The sequence below is a fragment of the Mustela putorius genome, unplaced genomic scaffold (genome assembly GCF_011764305.1).
Source record: "Mustela putorius furo isolate JIRA1106 unplaced genomic scaffold, ASM1176430v1.1 tig00000228_pilon_pilon_pilon, whole genome shotgun sequence".
NCBI lineage: Eukaryota > Metazoa > Chordata > Mammalia > Carnivora > Mustelidae > Mustela > Mustela putorius.
The window spans coordinates 5325832-5343743 of record NW_025421322.1 but is presented as its reverse complement, the minus strand read 5'-3'; the positions used below and the strand labels follow the sequence as shown (position 1 = coordinate 5343743).

Genomic DNA, 17912 nt, shown 5'->3' with positions numbered 1-17912 from the left:
GAGTTGGGGGGAGGGGCAGAGGGAGAGGGAGAGGGAGAAGCAGACTCCCTGCTGAGTAGGGAGCTTTTTGAGAGACTTGATCCCAGGACCCTGGGATAGTGACCTGAGCTGAAGGCAGACACTTAACTGACTGAGTCGCACAGGTGCCCCAGCTGTTTCCAGTTTAATGTGTGTTCTTTCTACACATTTCTGTGCATCCACATGCATTCATATCTATGCATATCCTTTCTGTTTTACAAATAAGCACATATTCCACACACTTACTGAAACTTTTTTTTTTTTAATTCTCATCTTGCAAATCCTACGCCAGTCCCCAGAGGTACAGTGGCCTCAGTTTTATTATCTTTTTTATGTACATTGTGGCTTTTCCATTTAGCACTTTTTCAAAAGCCATTCATGGGGTATCAGTGTCTTGGAGCTTTGAGTGTCTTTTCTTCTGATACTCTGAAAGATTTTTGCCTGGTTTTAGTTCTGTTAGTGTTTTACCTTACCTTGCTTTCCACAAGGTTTCCACTTTTGTAGTGGCTTCATTTTTCTCCTCTATGTCTTCCATCAACGTGGACAGCTTTTCAACCTTTTTGTTATTGTACCTCTTTTTTGAGGCCTTCATCTCTTCTTTGAGGTCTTAGTTCAGAGAAGCTCTATTTTTATTAAGATATCTATCACTGGCATCTCCTTAGTGGCATGGTTGGAGAATATAGTTTTTACCCCTAAGTGTTGGTAACTATTATTATTAAGAGGAGTATTAAGAGGGCTCTGGCTATTATCACTCAGGCAAGGGTCCTTAGTGTGGCAGCTGGGATTGAGTCATTTGAATCTGACTTCTGGATACCTAGTTTTCTCTAACATTCTACCCTAAGTTGGTAAATCCTCTTTTTGGGTGCCAGGGTGGCTCAGTCGGTTGGGCATCTGCCTTCAGCTTGGGTCATGATCCCAAGGTCCTGGGATAGAGAGTTTCTCTGCCGAGGGCTCTGGCCGCTATTTCTCTCCTCTGGCAGTCACTCAAAAAAATAAAATAAAATAAACCCTCTCATTGACTAAGTAGTTTTAGGACCGGCTCAGGTTTAAGAGTGCAAGGTGTGCTGATGAGTCAGCTGACAACTCAGTGTTGGGGGGGCAATGTACCCAGAGGAGCTGGGATTGAGTCATTTGAATCTGTCCATTGTACTTCTGGATCTTACCTCTTGTTTCTGAGCACTTTCTCTAACATTCTGCCCAGAGCGCCGAGCAGTGTATCTAGCAGTGAAGCCATAACCACAGTTCCACACATCATGATCTAGCATTTTAAATCCTCTTTTTGGGTGCCAGGGTGGCTCAGTCGGTTTTATGCTGTCCTTTATCATTCACACATGGAGCAAATACCTAGTGAGTAGTGAATGCGCTCTGAGAGCCAGCACTGCTCTGGGTCAAATAGCATGATCCCAAGTAATGAATACTGTGAGATAGGAGCCCGCATGTTGGAGCTGATACAGAGATGAGGGGGACCATGCACGGTGACGCATGATGCAGAGAGGGGCCATGCACCATGATGCAGAAGCACACATTGAGACGGGACCACGCACCATGATACAGCAGCGCACACTGTGAGACAGGACCGTGCACCATGATGCATGAGCACGCACTGAGATCGGACTGCGCACCGTTTCGCAGAAGCATGCACTGAGACGGGACCATGCACAGTGATACAGGAGTGCGCACCGTGATGCAGGAGCACACGCTGCTGAGCCGGGACCACGCACTGTGGATGCAGGAGCACCTGCTGTGACCCGTGAGAAAAGGTCCAGGAGACACTGCCTTAGGATGAGTGTGTGTCTGGGGGACTTTCTAAAGGAAGTGACAACAAAGCTGGTATTGGAGATTTCTGGTGTGGGCAGGGGTATCAGATTATACTCTAGCTTTTTTCTTTCGGTTAGGGACAAAACACATAGTGTCTGGCCTTCTGGAAGCCTCAGGACTGATATTAGTAAAAGGGAAGCAGTAGCCACTTAGCAATGGGGGTGAGTCTACTCCAACTTCCAGGAATCCCTTCCACGACCACCTTGCAGGGCCAGAGGGATGTACTGGCGGTAAATAAATGCAGTAAATGCAGAAGAGGTCAGCCCACCGAGCTTGCAGATAGATTGCTTAGTGCAAGGCGCATGGGAGCCGGGAGAACTGGAATGAGCAGTGGTGATACGTGGATTTGCCAGACTGTGAAATGAGACTGAGGAACAGGGATTGGCCGTTTTGCCCAGGTCAGTATTCTACAGACCTGCATATTTGCACCTCTTCTGATAAGTGCTTGGCCTGCACTCAACAAGAGATTATTGCCAGGTAATCACAGGCTCCCAGGCCGGGCTCTTTGGGCTGAGCAGTACAAGAGTATCTTCTCTCTGGGCAAAAACACAGGACATGAGAAACCTGAATGCGTGCAAGTTTCCCACCAGCCCTCCGGAGGAAACCCTTTATCAAGGATGATCATATGCAAGTTGCAAAAACAAGAGGGGTTTCCTGCTGTGGGGTGATTTAACCTGGGCGAGGCCTGGTGCTTTATGTGCATTCTCTCCTTTATCCCGCATAACTTGTTGAAGGAGGTGCCATTAGGATCTCTTTTTCAGGTGAAGTAACTTGTCCAAGGGCACATATCTCATACATGAAAGAGCTGGGATCTGAACCCAACGAGCCTAGACCCAGAGGCCCTGCTCCATGGATGTTATGAGAAATTTCTAGAGTGATGGTAGCCCACCCAGCCCTGCCCCTAACCACACATCCCTTTTGTTTTGTGTCTCTAGACTCCCTTCATTTACGGTGCACGCTCTATGTTTTTCCCCTGTGATCGCCTTGGAGATAAAGGGATTTTTGAAAAGGTGAAATCAAAGTCTTTAGACCAAAGACTTTTTAATGTTCTTGATTCTTAAATTGTAGTATTCTATGGTCTGATGTGAACAACATGTTTGAGAAAAAGAAGACTGAGAAGGTGTTTGGAATAGCTTTGGTGCGCTTGGAAAGTTAGGAGCCACCTACTGACCTGGGAAGTCTAGTTCATTCTGGCTTTGCTTGGGGGATCTGAGAAGTGACTATTTCTTTACTTCCCCTTGAGAGTGTTTATCACATGCCTGTGTGATAAGACCTCCATAAGAGTCCCCAAACCATGGGGTTCAAAGAGCTTTGGAGTTGGTTTGGAGGGGGGACCCTGCTTCTCCTTCTCTCTCTGCAGCCCCCACCCCCGTTCGCTCACTCATGTGCTCACTCTCTCTTTCTCTCTCGCATAAATTTTAAAAATAAATTAATTAAAAGACTGGAAGCCAGGAGGCCATTGCAGGAGTCTGGGGGAAGAGATGTCAGTTGGGGCTAAGGTGCTGGTGGTGGAGAGGAAAAGTGGATGGATTCAAGAGCTAAGAGTGTAAGATGTAAAATACGCACAACTCAGAACTTGACTGGATAGGAATGTTAAAAATATCTTCCTGACTCTTTTCTTGAATCCTTTATTTCTTACCTGTTGGCGCTCATTCTAATGAAAGGGACATGATTTCCTCCTCTTTCCTTCCACTAGCAATAATGCTACCATATAACATAGCTGGGCATTTGCTGTGAGTACTGTTCCCAGTTCCACACCTTGCTTCCTTGAATCTTGACCACAGCCCTGTGAGGTGGGCACTATTACCATCCTTATTTTAGAGCTGAAGGAATGAGGAATACAGAGGGCAAGTAACCTCTCCAGGTTGGCACAAGGTCCCATGTGGTGAGTGCAGGAGTTGGGCTTGGAACCCATTTTCTCACATGGTCCAGCCCAGTTCCTTGGAACCTCCAAGGGGATGACTGCAGCTGACCTCTGAGTTCCCCCCACCCCACCCCGCCCTCTCTCTTCCCACTCATTTTCACCACACAACCAGGCAGGTCTTTCCATAACTCTGTTTCCAGCCTTCTGCTTTCTTTTGTGTTTTTAATAAAATTCTCAAGTGTCTGATTTCAGGGCTCTTTATAATCTGACCCACTCTGCCAATCCAACCTGCTTTCTTGCTTTTGCAGAAGAATTTAATAAAGGTATGCCTTTATATCATTTTAGCTGTTCATGTAATGTAGCTATCTTACCAGTCTGCAATTTGGTTTGAGTTGGGAGTTGCCAATTTATAAGATAATATAGTTAATGCTAGGAGTTCTTTCAGAATCTTACCAAAAAGCAATGGCATTCTTTTCATTCATTTTGAGTGTTTTTCCCCTGACGTAAGAGATCTCTGTGATTATAGGCCCCAACACTTGAGGAGCCAACATCTAGGCAAAGATGTACCTAGAAAGAGACTATTTGCAACAGTTATTTTGAGGGAGCCCATAGAAACTTAGTAATTTTAAGTACATGAGAGGGTAGTTAAAATTTAAAGTCAAAGCTTGCCCTTTGATAATAAAATTAGGAAAAGTAAGCCTGTCATTAATGTATCGGCCTTTTGAGGTACCTGGATAATACAGTTGAGTTGTTGGAGTCCCCCAGTTCCCTATAAAACCTGATCTGTCATATCTGTGAATGTGGTCGGGGTGAGGAAAGGGGAGGCGTTGCCTGTTGAAGGGAAAGGTCCCAGTTGGTCAGCTCACCTGATCTCTGAACTCTCTTCGGACTGGTCATTTGGTTCTTCTCTCCCCAGCCTGATACCAGAAAGGCAGTAACCTGGGCTGGGTGCACATTGTCTAGGCGCCCCTGTATTAGTGATATTCTAGCTTTTATAGTAAGCTTAGAACACAGACAGTGGTTTCTCTCAGTTCTCCCCAGGATGATACATAACCACTGTTATTCTAGATGCCGAGGAGAGAAGCAAACTCATTGCCTACAGTGGATGCGTTGGTGTATTAGGGTTTAATCTTCTCGTAGATCCTGGGATCAGAAAGGCTGTGACCTGAATCAGCCTCCCAGAGATGAGGCAGCCCTGTGGACTGAGAGCATCCCACTTGGCAGGGGCTAAAAACAGCTTTCCCCCAGACATAGCTGCCCTGGAGGCTCAGTAGGCAGCACTGCCCATGCCTCCTCCTGGGGACCCCCTCCCTGTGGTAACTGAGCACCAGTTACAGCTTCACACTTTCCTGAACTCTGAGGTCTTCTCGGGGTCTCTAGCATGTCCTTGACATTTTAGAGCATTTCACCCAAGAACTTCACAGGCCCCCAGGTTTGCGGTCGCCTCTAGTGCACATGCAGCCCCTTGCAGAATGGGTAAGTATGAGCAAAGCAGGACTGGACACTCGCTCCCCAGATAGTGACATGTTTCCTCATTCAGGCCTCATGGTTTGCACACTTCAGACTTTTGCTATAGCAAAAGCATAAATTATTGCAGATGATGCACTTTTAGGGAGGCCGGGAAATAGTCAAAGTGAGAATTAAAATCTGAGATGCCTCGGGGTCACATGGATAGCTTTTCTTTTTCCCCTTAAAATGGATGCTTTATTGTTTATTTGGAAATTTTTCAAGCTACATGTCATTGCTTTGTCTCAGCCTCTCCTCACGCTGCCTCACCCCACCCTGCCCCTCAGGACTCCATCCACCAAATCCATGTAGTCAGCTCTGTGTGTCTCTGGATGGCGTATGCCCTGAGGGCCCAGGTAGAGGAAGTCACTGACTGTTCCTGCTCTGTGTGCCCCATTCACTGTACTTTTCTTTTGCTTGCAGGACACATTTAGCATCACTACCAAGACAGCCTCTCTGGATATATTTCTGCCAGATGGAAGGAATATTCCAGTCGAAATTTTAACATCAGACACTGCTGAAAGAGTCCTGGAGGTAAACTTTGTCGAAACTCCAGAACCAAATTTAGGAATCATTCTGTTTAAAGGCAGGGACTAGGATAAAGTTACCTTCCAGAAGCTTCCTGCCTATCTTTTTTATTCTGGATGACATATCTGTTGAGATGCTGGGATTTTCTGGGAGACGGACCAAGGAATCTGAGCTACAGCCAGTCCTCAAGAGCGTCTTTGGTTTTACTCTCCTTGTGGACATCAACTTCCCAGACATCTTTTAGACCCTCCCCAAGGCTGCTGTCAGTCACCTGGGACTCAGCCAAGGTTGTACCCTGGAAATGTGCCAAGTGCTTTATTATGGGATGCCTCATAGTTGGGAGCAGGAAAGGGAGTGGAATCCAGATGAGGCTGAAACAGGCAGTACCCAGGTAGGTGGTGACAGGTCCTGTTAGAGAGTGACAGAGGAATGCTGAAAAGGCTTTGAGTTGTCCTTCCTCCCCCAACAGGGAAAACCCCTGAAACCAACAGCCTAGCAGGTCTAACTCTGGGTCCAGTGGGTCCAGACCTGAATTCTAGTTGGTTCTGTGAAGAGTCTGACTCTTCACAGAGAGGACAAGACCCAGAGACTACCCTCCCCATCTTTCGATGGCAGCCGTTACCAGCTCTGTCCCCGGGGCTTCTCCTCCCTCCCCTGGGTGCCAAGAAGACACTGGCTTCTCACATCCACACACTGTTCCTAGGCCCTTTTCCTTTGGAGGGTTTTAGTTCTAATCTTCCAGAGAAGTATATGAGGGAAATATAAAGTTATAACAAGGTGGAGGTCAGGAAGTTTCTAGGGTCTTCCAAGGACAGAATATTCTTGCGCTAGGGAGTTGGTACCTGATACCTTCTGGGCAGGAAACAATTCCTCCCTGTTGGGTTCCCAGCTCTCAGGCCCACTTTTACCTGAGACCGTGGCGTGGGTGGACGGCCTCTCCCGGCATCATGGCTTTTCTTTCTAGCCTGGGATTTGAAGCTGGCCCATGCCTTCGTGGTCTCCAAAGAGCAGTTTTGTCCCCAGACTAGGAAATATCCTTTCTCTAGGGTCTTGGCTCTGCCCAAAAAGTGATCGTTTTGGACCTTCCTTCCTACGATAGTCACTGCACACTACCTTTTCTTGGCTCCTGTACCGTTGTCCTGTTGAAATAGCAGCCACCTCATCGCTGAGGCCCTCCATGAAGAAGTTACCCCAGGGTGCCCTTCCTTAACCAACCCCCGCCCCCCCCCAAATCCTACTGACCTCCAAGTGTCCCAAGTCTCTCTCCTAACAATTCCCATCTCCATTTTCTCCTCTCCATCCTCATACCCTCATTTTGAGCCTTTATTTCTCAACTAGATTTCTCTAGCAGCCCCCAAAAGTAGTCCTGGCTTGCAGTCTCTCCAGTCTTCTATACTGACCTCCAGAATGACCTTTCTAAAAAACATCAGAGGCCCTGGACACTTCATGCCTGAGGGGATTTATTTAAAAAAAAAAAAAAAGTAAAACAAAAAATCCTCTCAAATACAAAAACACTCTTCCCTAAATTGTCCCCCAGAGGACCTGCAGAGCGGGAGACTGACACATCAGTGAAAGAGAAGGACAGTAATAGGGCAGAGGCCACAGACCCAGATGCCTCCAGGGCCAGGCCTGTAACGCAGGGGTGCCAATGAGGGATGTGAGATAATTCTGGAACAGGGCGGGGGTCGGGCATGGAAAACAGGAGAGCCCCTGCCGTGCCTGACAGCTTCATTATTGACATGTTTGTCACATCCTGGCTCACTGGGCTGTTGAGACATATGTGCCGCTGAAGTTGGCTGCTGGTGGGAGTTTGGGGTCTCTACTTCCCTGGGGTCAGGGCAAGAGCTGGATTCAAATGATGGCACTGCCACGTCATAACCGTGTGGGTCTGGGTAAGTGGCTTACCCTTTCAAGACCATGTCCAAGTATTATAGAAATAGCCCATGTTCCATCAACAGTGGTGGTTATGGTTATTTCTCAGTATGCGTATTATTATTGATAATAACAATTATTGGAGGGAGTGTTGAGTCGCTATTGAGTAGGGTAGTAAGCCTAGGGTTCCGCAATGCCATCTATTTTGCCCAGTTCCTCTTGTAACTAATAGGATAGATTTAAGGAGGTGCATTTGTTGTCTCAGAAAAATATACTTTCCCTCTTCCAATCTCACTGACTCGTGAGAAATTCACACCCCTGACACTGACAACATTAACATCAGGGAAGTTCACCTGGAGGTTCCACCCTCCAAGCCACGGAGTTTCTATTAAAAGTAAAATGAGCCCTCGGCCAGGCAGACAGGTGAATTCTCCAGCAGCTGGGAATCTCTCCAGCTTGCATAGAAATGTAAGTTCAGTTTTGTAACTGAAAACCATTGTTTATATCTCCTCAAGCATATGGGCCCCACTCTGCACCTCACCACCATCCTGCTGGGCTCCTTAAAGAACCAGCAACAAGCTAAAATCTCCTTTTGGTTTTTAACACATTTGCGCTATTTGGTTTTACTGGTGGTGGTTGTGTTTTGAAGTGTCCTTAACATTTGCTAAGAAGAAAATACTGGGTCTCTTTTTGTCGACGTTTACTCCTCTCAAAAGAAGGTATGTGGGTTTATGTCTTTATAAATTACAAAAGGCTTCTCCATTCTCTCCCCCCCCCCCCACTCCTTTATCTGTCCTGACACGAGAGCTTGCTGTTTTCACAGAGTGAGTCAGAGGAGAGAGGAGTCTAATCTAAACGGACGTGGGTCACACTCTAGGAAAAGATGTCTTTGCAGCCTGTTACAACCCAGCACACACTCACCCCTGTGCACCCAGGAGTGCTGGGTTTGATTTGGGGTTTTTCCCCTCCCCTGGGCATGGGCATGGGTGAGGTAAATAGAAGGTGAATGAGGACAAGCCTTGAGTGAACGTGTGAAAAGTTCCCAGGCTTCCCTTTATTTTCAAAGCTCTGCCGAAAACACCCCCTCACTTCACCCACCTAATAAGACCGTCTCCTGAGGTAACTTTCAGATCCCTGATAGGAAAAGGACCCCTTTGAGCCTCATATTTGTACAGCTATCCCCTTGGAGCCATGCTTAAAGCATCAGCTCACACATATGGCAGTAAAGGTGAACACTTGAGGGTGCCAGAGGTGGTCTAGTGCTTTTAGGGGGTGCAAGCAAAGAAATCACTCAGGGGCCCAGTCTTCAGTAGGGAGGGTCTGGGTGAGTGAAGAAGGGGAGAGTCTTTGGTAACATGGGCATTCCCGCTGAGGGAATGTGAGTCAGTGTAAGACACAGGGAGCTTCCAGCCTCATGAGCCACTGGCAAAAATGAAACCGTTAGAAGGAAAGCCGTTTGACAGAAAAGCCAGGGAGGAACATGAAATGAAAGCAGCCTGTGCCTGGGATCTGAGGTTCACTGAGCGAACGCCAGACAAATTAGACTTGACCATCACTGGAGATATCAGACAGAAGCAGGCCCAGGGAGTCAAAGACGGCCCATAGCTTGGACGGCCAAGTGGCAGAGCATGTCCCTTTTCCCTGTGTCAGATAAACCAGCCCGTAGGAAGGTCAGCTGGTGTGGGGGCCCCAGCGGCTGACCGCAGAAGGACAGACAGACATGGAGAATGGCTGCTGCCCTCCAGTGGACTGTAAAGACCAAAGTCTCTGGGAGACACATCTGTGTCCGAGATGGGACAACCAGCCTTGGCAGAGGTTGGCTCATGTCCATTGTGCTGGAGCTGATTTTTATTTTCTTCACTCTAATTTGTTTAATTTCTTAATTTTCTAAAACGAGTATGATCACTTTCAGATTCAGAAAAGATTCCTTTTAATGTCAGTAGCCCATCAAAGCCCCTTTTTATCGACATTTATAGGCAGCTTTGAAATTCTGCCCATCACCGTAAGCATGGCGGACGTTCCTAACTTTTCTTGTCTTTGGTTACAGGTGGTGTCACACAGAATTGGACTGAGTCAGGAGCTCTTGGGCTACTTCAGCCTCTTTCTCATTCGGTTTTGCAAAGAGGGCAAACAGTCTGGTAAGGAGAGAAGGAGTGCAGGGCAGCCAGGAGCCGGGGAGGGTTGGTGTGGGTGGGTGCCCAGCTCACAGGATGCAGGAGATACAGCCCAGTGAGGGCCGTGCATGGGCCCTACTACTGTCCCAACCCCTAGAGCAAAAGTGGGGGATGGAAAGTTGTGTCTGTGTTCAGGGTAAGCTGGGGCTGAGCAGAGGTGGCGTGGGGTGCACAGACAGTAGCAAGATGTCAGGTCCTTCCAGCAACTGCACTGCATCACGTGCCTGCCCTGGTCCCAGGCCCAGGGCCCATCTCACCATGACCCTCGCACCCTGGCTGCTGACCACCAGCCGTCCTATAACCTCAAAATGGATAGCTAGACTCCAGGTGTCAGGACATCCCATCACACCATCACTTCTCCTTGTTCGGGAATGTTGGCTGTAAAACATGGATGCTATCGATAAGTTGTCAGATTCTTAAAACTCATGTAATGAGTTAGTGAAAGATGATGGTATGATTCACATGGCTTTCGTGTTTCTTTACAGTGTATGTCTAAGATAGGACAAGTTATTTACTTATAACTGAAGGCAGTTTCCATATGTTCCATATGTTCCCAAGAAGCTACAGAGAGGTGGTTTTGAGTTGGAATTAAGGGGTTTGGGTTGCGACTTGGCCACTGAGATCTGCCTTGGGCTGGCGAAGGTACCAGACCTCTATGAACCTCAGGTTCTTCTTCAGTATCCCAGGGTAAAATACCCCCTACTAAAGGTGTTGATATTTTATGAGGATCAAATGCTACTTATTTTTTTAAGGGAATTTCAGAAACTTAAAAATTGTGTACAAATGCAAAGGAATATTATTGTTGTGGTTATATTCTTTCCAATGTAATGCTTGATTTTCTCATTTCAAAAGCCTCGGTATGTAAACTATATGTGCTGTTTCAACCAGTAGGACTCTCTTTCCCCTTTCTCTAGTCATGAAAAAGTTGGTGGACTTCGAGCTCCCTTATGTGAGTCTTCGAAGCGCTGAAGCAGAAAACTGCAGGGTCGGACTGAGGAAGTGGTAAGCATTTATGGTGACCGGAGGTATTTTGAGGATGTTTTGGATTCCTGTTGAGAATTTGTTGGTCTCACCCTGTCAGCTCCCAACCTAACAGCTAGAGAGGGACCAGGAACATGGGGACAGTTGAGAGGAGAACAATAAAGAAGAGTGAGCGGAGAGTGAACCAGAATATTTGTCCTAAACAGTAAGAGGATGGCTTTCACTGGTCTCCCCTAAGTACTTGAGGGTTCTTGTCCTGGAGATGGTGGCCATGAACGCAAGGCTTGAAAAGCCAGTGCTGTTGGGGTGGGGATGGAAGCAAGAATGCCGAGGGACTGCGGATTGTGGGCTTGCTTTGGAATGGATTATCAGCTGGATTAATTGAAGGAATTGGTTGATGATTCTAAGCAGGTACGATTCATCTGTTGAACCGTGGTATTCCCTGAGGGCAAAGGATGGACTCAGCCAACTTGCCATGAATTTGAACTCTAAAGTATTATTCCGCTCATGTTCCTAGAGGATTCCAACAATAAATGCATATAAGCCAGGGCCAGCCATATCCCTAGATTGATTGAACATCTTTGAAAAAATACTACCCTTTCCCCCAGAAACAGGAAGCCCTAAGGAGAGCGAACAAACAGAAAATAACAAGAAGTACTCCAGGATGCCTGGGTCCTGAGTAGGCTGAACATCTGACTCTTGATTTCAGCTTAAGTCATGGGTGTCAGGGCTGTGAGGCTGAGCCCTGTGTTGGGCTCCATGCTCGGTGGGGAGTCTGCTTGGGATTCTTTCCCTCTGCTCCTCCGCCTATTCCCGTTCATGCGCGCTCTCTCTCTTTCAAATAAATAAATCTTTAAAAATAAATAAATAAATAAATAAGAAGCAACCCCCCCCCCCCCGTATATCCCATAAAGTGTAGACTGCAATGTTTATTACCATGGCTGTACTGGATGTCTTCTTTGGCTCACTGTCTCCCAGCCCAGCTATTTTGTCATCTGATCACAGAAGTTTTAAAGAAAGGCATTTTGTAATCTAGGAATAGTAGCGATCTTGACCTCGTGATGCCTCCCTTAGAGCTCCAGTCTATGGTTTTGAATTTTGGAAGGATGTTCTGGGCAAGGCTAAAAGTTCATATACTGCTATTCAAAGTATTCTGAGAAACTGTCAAAATCTGTGGCATGGAACCCTGAGAAGGGGAAAAGGAAAAACCTTGAGCAGTTCCAGCTAAGTGTTTCTGGAAGCTGTATAGTATGAAAAGCTAGGCTGAGAATGACTGTTCCCGGGGTCAGAGTATGTGAATCTAAATCCCAACTCTCTTGGGTTTGAGTTGAATAATTTTAGCCAGGTTATTCAAGCTCACTAAGCCTCAGTTTCTTTATCTGTAAAATGGGAATAATAATAAGAGTCTACCCCATACGCTTAGTATGAGGGTTAAATAAAATCATTTCACATGCTCAATAAATTTTGGTTTTATTTGTTGCTGTTATATTGAGGATAATAATGATAATAGTAATAACAGTAACAACAGAAATCCCTGGGGCTTAGACTGCTTCGCTCATGGGCTCTCCAGAGACCTTGACATCAATGACATGAGGATTCTGTCCCTCATCTTGAAGCCTTCATTGGAAATTGGGCTTTGCCTATGTCTTCATTAAACAGGTATATTCTAGATCATCAGTGCAAGAGAAGATGTCATTCATGTGTCAGCCTCTCGGATCCAGGCAGATTGCCTTTGCCTATGGGAACTGGGAAGAAGAGAGGTCTCACTCCAATTGTTAAAGCTGAGGGTCACGTCGTCTGAGGGGGAGAGCCTGGAGTATGATCCTGAAGGAGCTTTGTCCTCTTTCTAGGAAAAGTCTAACTGAGTAGGAGCAGGGAGGCTGGCTTGGCTGCCATAAACTGTGGGATTCCTGGCAGGTGAAGCATCACAAATGAAGCCTTGCCAGCCTCTGGGGGATTTTTCACTCTCTGTGAATTCTCTGCTGGCATCTCTCTGATTATGATACGGTTCCTTGCAGACCAGAGGGAGCCTGCTCTGGTCTCTCAGAGCCCCAGTGTGGAATGGGTCTGGGGGCTCTCTAGTTCTGATGCAATAGTTCTTCTCTGTCACAGAGAAGAGGGTACGTGTGCTGCGTGGCAAGTCAGCTAAATAGAATATAACGGAGTGCTTCCAGTGCCTCTCCCCACCCCCCAGGAGGAAGGTGATCTTCAAGTCACATTTTCGTCCTTTCCTAGTCTGTGCCAATCCCATTGGTTTGTTAACCATTCATTTCTAAGTGCAGTGATTCTGCTGACGTCTGCCTTCAGATTGGTTTAGACCAGCTGCTGTGGGTCCTTTCCAGACCATCTCTATCCATTCTTAGCAGCTCCTGTGCTTATACAGGAGCTAGGATTTCAGTTTATCCTGGTGAGTCTGGATCCGTTAGACAGACATGGAGCCCTGCCATTTGCAAGTTACTCTGCAAAGGTCCAGAGGGGCAACTCCAAATAGGACGAAGCCCTGACCTCCCTGGTGTCGGGGTCCACATGAGGGAAGCAGTGGTAGGAGGAATTTAGGGTGCTAAAGGATGGAGTGGAAGCCTTGGGGAGTGGGGACCAGAGGATGCCGGAAGAGGCAGGCGAGTCAGGGCTGGAGGCTGGGGAGGCTAGTGGTCTTCCAGGCAGAGGAAAGAACGCATGGTTGGAATGTAGAGTGTGAAGGAGGGAGGTAGGTCATAGATGGAGCTGGAAATGAAAGCTAGGTGTCGCATGACGGGCACCTTGGAGAGGAGCAGCATGAATGATCTAACTCCTGAGACCGAGAGTCCAAAGGTTACTCAGGAAAGAGCACTCAGGTTAGAATATAGCGCCTGACCCAGAGGGGCAGGGCTGAGGCTGGCGGCCTGACAAAGGAAGCAGCTTGGGTGGCCTGGGCGTGGGGCAGTGATACAGATGTGGGTACAGGGCTGATGAAGACACTCTACTGTGGGGTGGGGAGAGGGCTTGCACAGTCGGGGACTGAGTGCGAACAGGTTGTGGGCCATTTTCCATCAGCTTTAGCGTTTGGCATCTTTCCTCTCAGGGTCCACCAGGCAAGAGCGCAGAGTGTAAAGAAAGTTGAGGACAGAGAGCTGGAGGGACAAACTAAAAGCTAGGCGAGGAGAGGGGTGTTAGTAAAGGGGGGCTCAGTTTCAAGTGTAGGGGGCCACCACTGCAGAGAGCACTGGCTCCCAGGTGTGCCCACCGGCCATGGCATCTGAATGACCTTAATGCTCTTGAACCACACAGGTACATGGACCCGTCCCTGGACTCCGTGCTGATGGACTGCCCGGCAGCGCTCCAGCTGATCTACATGCAGGTGAGCAGGACCGAGGACTCGCAAAACACCAGATGGTCTTCACCATTTGGGATTGAAAACATTAGGAAAAAATGGGTAATAGTTAAGAATTCTACCTCCAAAGCTAGGAGAGACAAATTCACAGAGACAGGAAGTACAATGGAAGTTATTAGGGGCGAGGGGGCAGGGAGTTATTGTTTAACAGGGACAGCATTTTTGCTGGGACTGCTAAAAAAGTAGGTGTAAGAGAGTGTTGATGGTTTCACGACCTTATGAATGTTTTTAGTGCCCCTGAATTGTACACTTAAAAATGGTTAAGAAGTAGAGCCCCCGGGTGGCTCAGTCAGTTCAGCTCTGCCTTCGGCTCAGGTCATGCTCCTGGAGTCTCAGGATTGAGCCCCACATTGAGCCCCACGTCAGGCTTTCCACACAGGGCTTCCTGCTCAGCAGAGAGCCTGCTTCTCCCTCTGCCCCTCCCCTATGCATGCACATGCGCACACACACACTTTCTCCCTCTCTCTCTAAAATAAACAAATAAACCTTTGTAAAAATGGTTTTAAAAGGATACATTTTAAGGATGCATATATATTTTTACCACAGTTAAAAAAATTTTTTAAGAAGCAGAATTTAGAAAGAAGAAAAGTTCTACCTCCATTTTAACAATCTCTCCGAGTTTTCCAGCCAAAACTCCATCATCTGGGCCAATTTACCTGAGCCTAGAAATGATGTCCCTGATAATCTAAAGCTACATGTAGTCCCCAAATCTCATTTTAACATCCTCTTCTTTTTCCCTGAGGCGACAAGCATTGTACCTACCCACATGGCCCACTTCAGAGATGTGTAGCCTGTGAAGCAGCACTGGGCCCCGTGCTCAGAAGGGCGCCAAACTTGTTTAAGATTCTGCTGTTGCCATCTTGAAATCCTTAATTTTGGAACAACAGAACCCACGCTTTCATTTTGCATTAGGCCCTTTCAAATTATGTTGTTGGTGCTGCCTACCCCAATGCCCTAAGTGTCCCACCCCCATCCCCTGCCCCAGAAAGTACATTTGGAGTTTGGCCTCCTTTCCTTTCCCAAGTCGGGTGGTAAAGGTTCTGCTAAGCAGAGGGATGGTCAGTGGGTGCTGCCCCTGTGATAGGTCTCCAGTTACGTCCCCAGCCCTACCTTTGTTCCCCTGCCTCACCAGCCCCCTGTCACTACAGACACGATGTTTCTCCACGGAATGAGAATTACCACTTGCACAGAAAGGCAAAGACAGAGTGCCTGGTGGCTCAGTCAGTTAAGCATCCAACCCGTGGTTTCATCTCATGAGATGGACTCGTCAGGCCCCACACTCAACAGGGAGTCTGCTGGAGATTCTCTCTCTCTGCCTCCCCGCCCCCTGTTCACTCTCATTCTAAATGAATCAATGAATTAATGAACCAATGGATAAATAAATAAACAGTTTACAAAAAGGCAAAGACAGAGTGACAGATTTCCCTTTTATATTTATAAAGCAGAAGCTCATCTTTGAAGAAGTGACCACATTTCCATATTATCTTGTAAAGCAACCACTAGGTGCTTTATGTGCTCAGAGAGAGGAAACTTCTGGGAGTTTTACTGAGCTGTATGCCAAAGGACTGCCTAGCACAGGCCAAGCAGGGAAGCAAGGCAGGAGAATCACCAAATGCCTCAGAAGAAAGAAGCTGGGAAAGGTCAGCATGGTGGGTCCATGCACCGGGCCCCAAAGTCACAAGGCACGCCACCATTTAACCGGCAGTGGTTTTACTTAGTGTCTCACAAAAACGTGGTACCAGAATCCGTGGTGCCTACAATCTGACAAAGTAAAGCATCACTGACATCTCTGTTTCCCCCACTAGACCACCCGCCTCATGCATTGACCTTGGCTTTTCCATCACAGGTTGGAGCACCTGGGTGTAGGACTGAGCAGACACACAGAGCCCAGAGGCCAGAGTGTTGATAAGGGGTGACCTTCTTATGTGACCTTTTTTTTTTTTTAAAGATTTTATTTATTTATTTGGGAGAGAAAGACAGAGATAGCGAGCAGGAAAGAGAGAGAGAAGCAGGCTCTCCATTGAGCAGGGATCCTGATGCAGGGCTCGATCCAGGACCCTGGGATCATGACCTGAGCCGAAAACAAGAGTGAGACGCTTAACGGACTGAGCCACCCAGGGGCCTCTCTCAGGTCACTTTGCAAGAGACCAAGGCAATCTAATAAATCATCTTCACAAAGCTCTTCTAAATTCTAAGGAGGCGAATCAAAATATCACTTATTGAATATTTAATGTTCACTACTGTAGTTTAATGGCTAGAATAGTTTTGAGCTCATTTCTGATCATCCTTTGATCCATGTAATTAAACCCACATGGTGTGCGTTGGAACATAATTTACCATTTTAAATGTCGTCTGAGGCTCACTGCTGTTGTAACCTTGCTATTATTGTGCATTATGAGTTGTGTCTGGTCTATTTGATACCACATCCTTGGTGGAGAAAGCATCACCCAGTTCCACTGTTGTTCTGGTGGGAAACAGTCTTTCTGGCCTGGTTTCCAGGATACATTGTGGGGAAAAGCAGAGGCTGCCAACGTCATTAGAGGAATTTTATCTGTCTTCATCAAGGAGTTATAAACCAGAGAGAAATGCTCTATATTTCCTCTGCTTATAGTTTTGGGGGAAAATGGCTTCATGGAAAGCACACTGAATTCAGTCTCGAAGATGCATTCTCTCCCTTGCTGTGCTGTGGGCTGTTTCTCCGGTATGATCGAGGGCCCGCCACCTTCATTCTTCTGATCCTGATCCAATCTCATCGCTTAACAACGTCCCCCTGTTAAGTGATGAGATTGAAGGAACAGTTTCTAAGTTCTCTCTCAGCTTGAATAGACTATTATCCAAATTGTAGATCTTTGCCTGGCAAAGTCTTCAAAAGATGGTTGCCGATGGTTATAACCGTCTGTGCCATTACCATCAATATTCTCATTGTTTGCTGAATCCACACAGAGGTACCAAGAAGTTGGCCCCTGGGAGTCACAGCCATCATTGTAGCCTCTTTTGGGGAAACTCTTCTCAGTTCCCCTCGAAAGAAAATGTCTCCCTTCCTCTCTGCTCCTGTGGTATTTCGTTTGTACCCATTATGGTCCTTCTCACCCAGCCTTGAAAATACTGCCCACATACATATTTGCCTAACTAGACTCTGAAAGGCCCAGGGCAGAGACTGTCCTGGGAGCTTAGGAGGTGTGAATGTGTGAGAAGCAATCATCCTTTTAAAAAAATTGATGCAGAATGTTCTTAGGAGTTCTTCTGGTAAATAATGGTGCCATCATAATTGCTTTTGATTTTTCCAAAGCAGCTGTGCCTCGTGACATCCTGGGAGCCAAGTGGATTCCCACATTTTTTTTTTTTCTTTTTGAAAATTTGAGGAAAAGGAACAAAATGGAAGATTGTATATATAACATTTCTGGATTTTCTCAAAAATATTGTTTCATTTCTGGATTTTCTCAAAAATATTGAGGCTTGGTCAATTCCGGGTCTGCTTTTCAGCACCACTGGCCAGAATGATAATTTTGTGCAAATTAGAACAAGGGGTCCCTTCCTCCAGGCAGGCTTAACCCTGTATCAGGGCCTGTGGTTCAGGGAAGGGAGCGTGGGTTGACCATTACCTTTCCTGGAGCCCCAGAACCTGGTGCCCTTCATGCAGACCCAGGCCTACCCACATAGTCCTGGCCTTGCTGTGCCATGCCTCCCCTAGCTGGACCCGAGTGGCTGATGCCTTTCTCTCCATTTCTCACTGCGGGGGATTTGGGATATGTGTGATGGAAGCACATGAAACCCATGGCTT

General features: G+C 47.0%; 1 protein-coding gene across 1 annotated transcript in view; it reads left to right on the top strand.

Moving 5' to 3' along the window:
* SNX31 (sorting nexin 31) overlaps nucleotides 1-17912 on the top strand; it is a 57917-nt gene that overhangs the window by 15792 nt on the left and 24213 nt on the right. The window contains exons 5-8 of the mRNA XM_004768888.2: nucleotides 5630-5740; nucleotides 9654-9744; nucleotides 10695-10782; nucleotides 14029-14098. Of these exons, the coding sequence (XP_004768945.1) occupies nucleotides 5630-5740; nucleotides 9654-9744; nucleotides 10695-10782; nucleotides 14029-14098 (360 nt within the window). The remainder of the gene's footprint in view (nucleotides 1-5629; nucleotides 5741-9653; nucleotides 9745-10694; nucleotides 10783-14028; nucleotides 14099-17912) is intronic.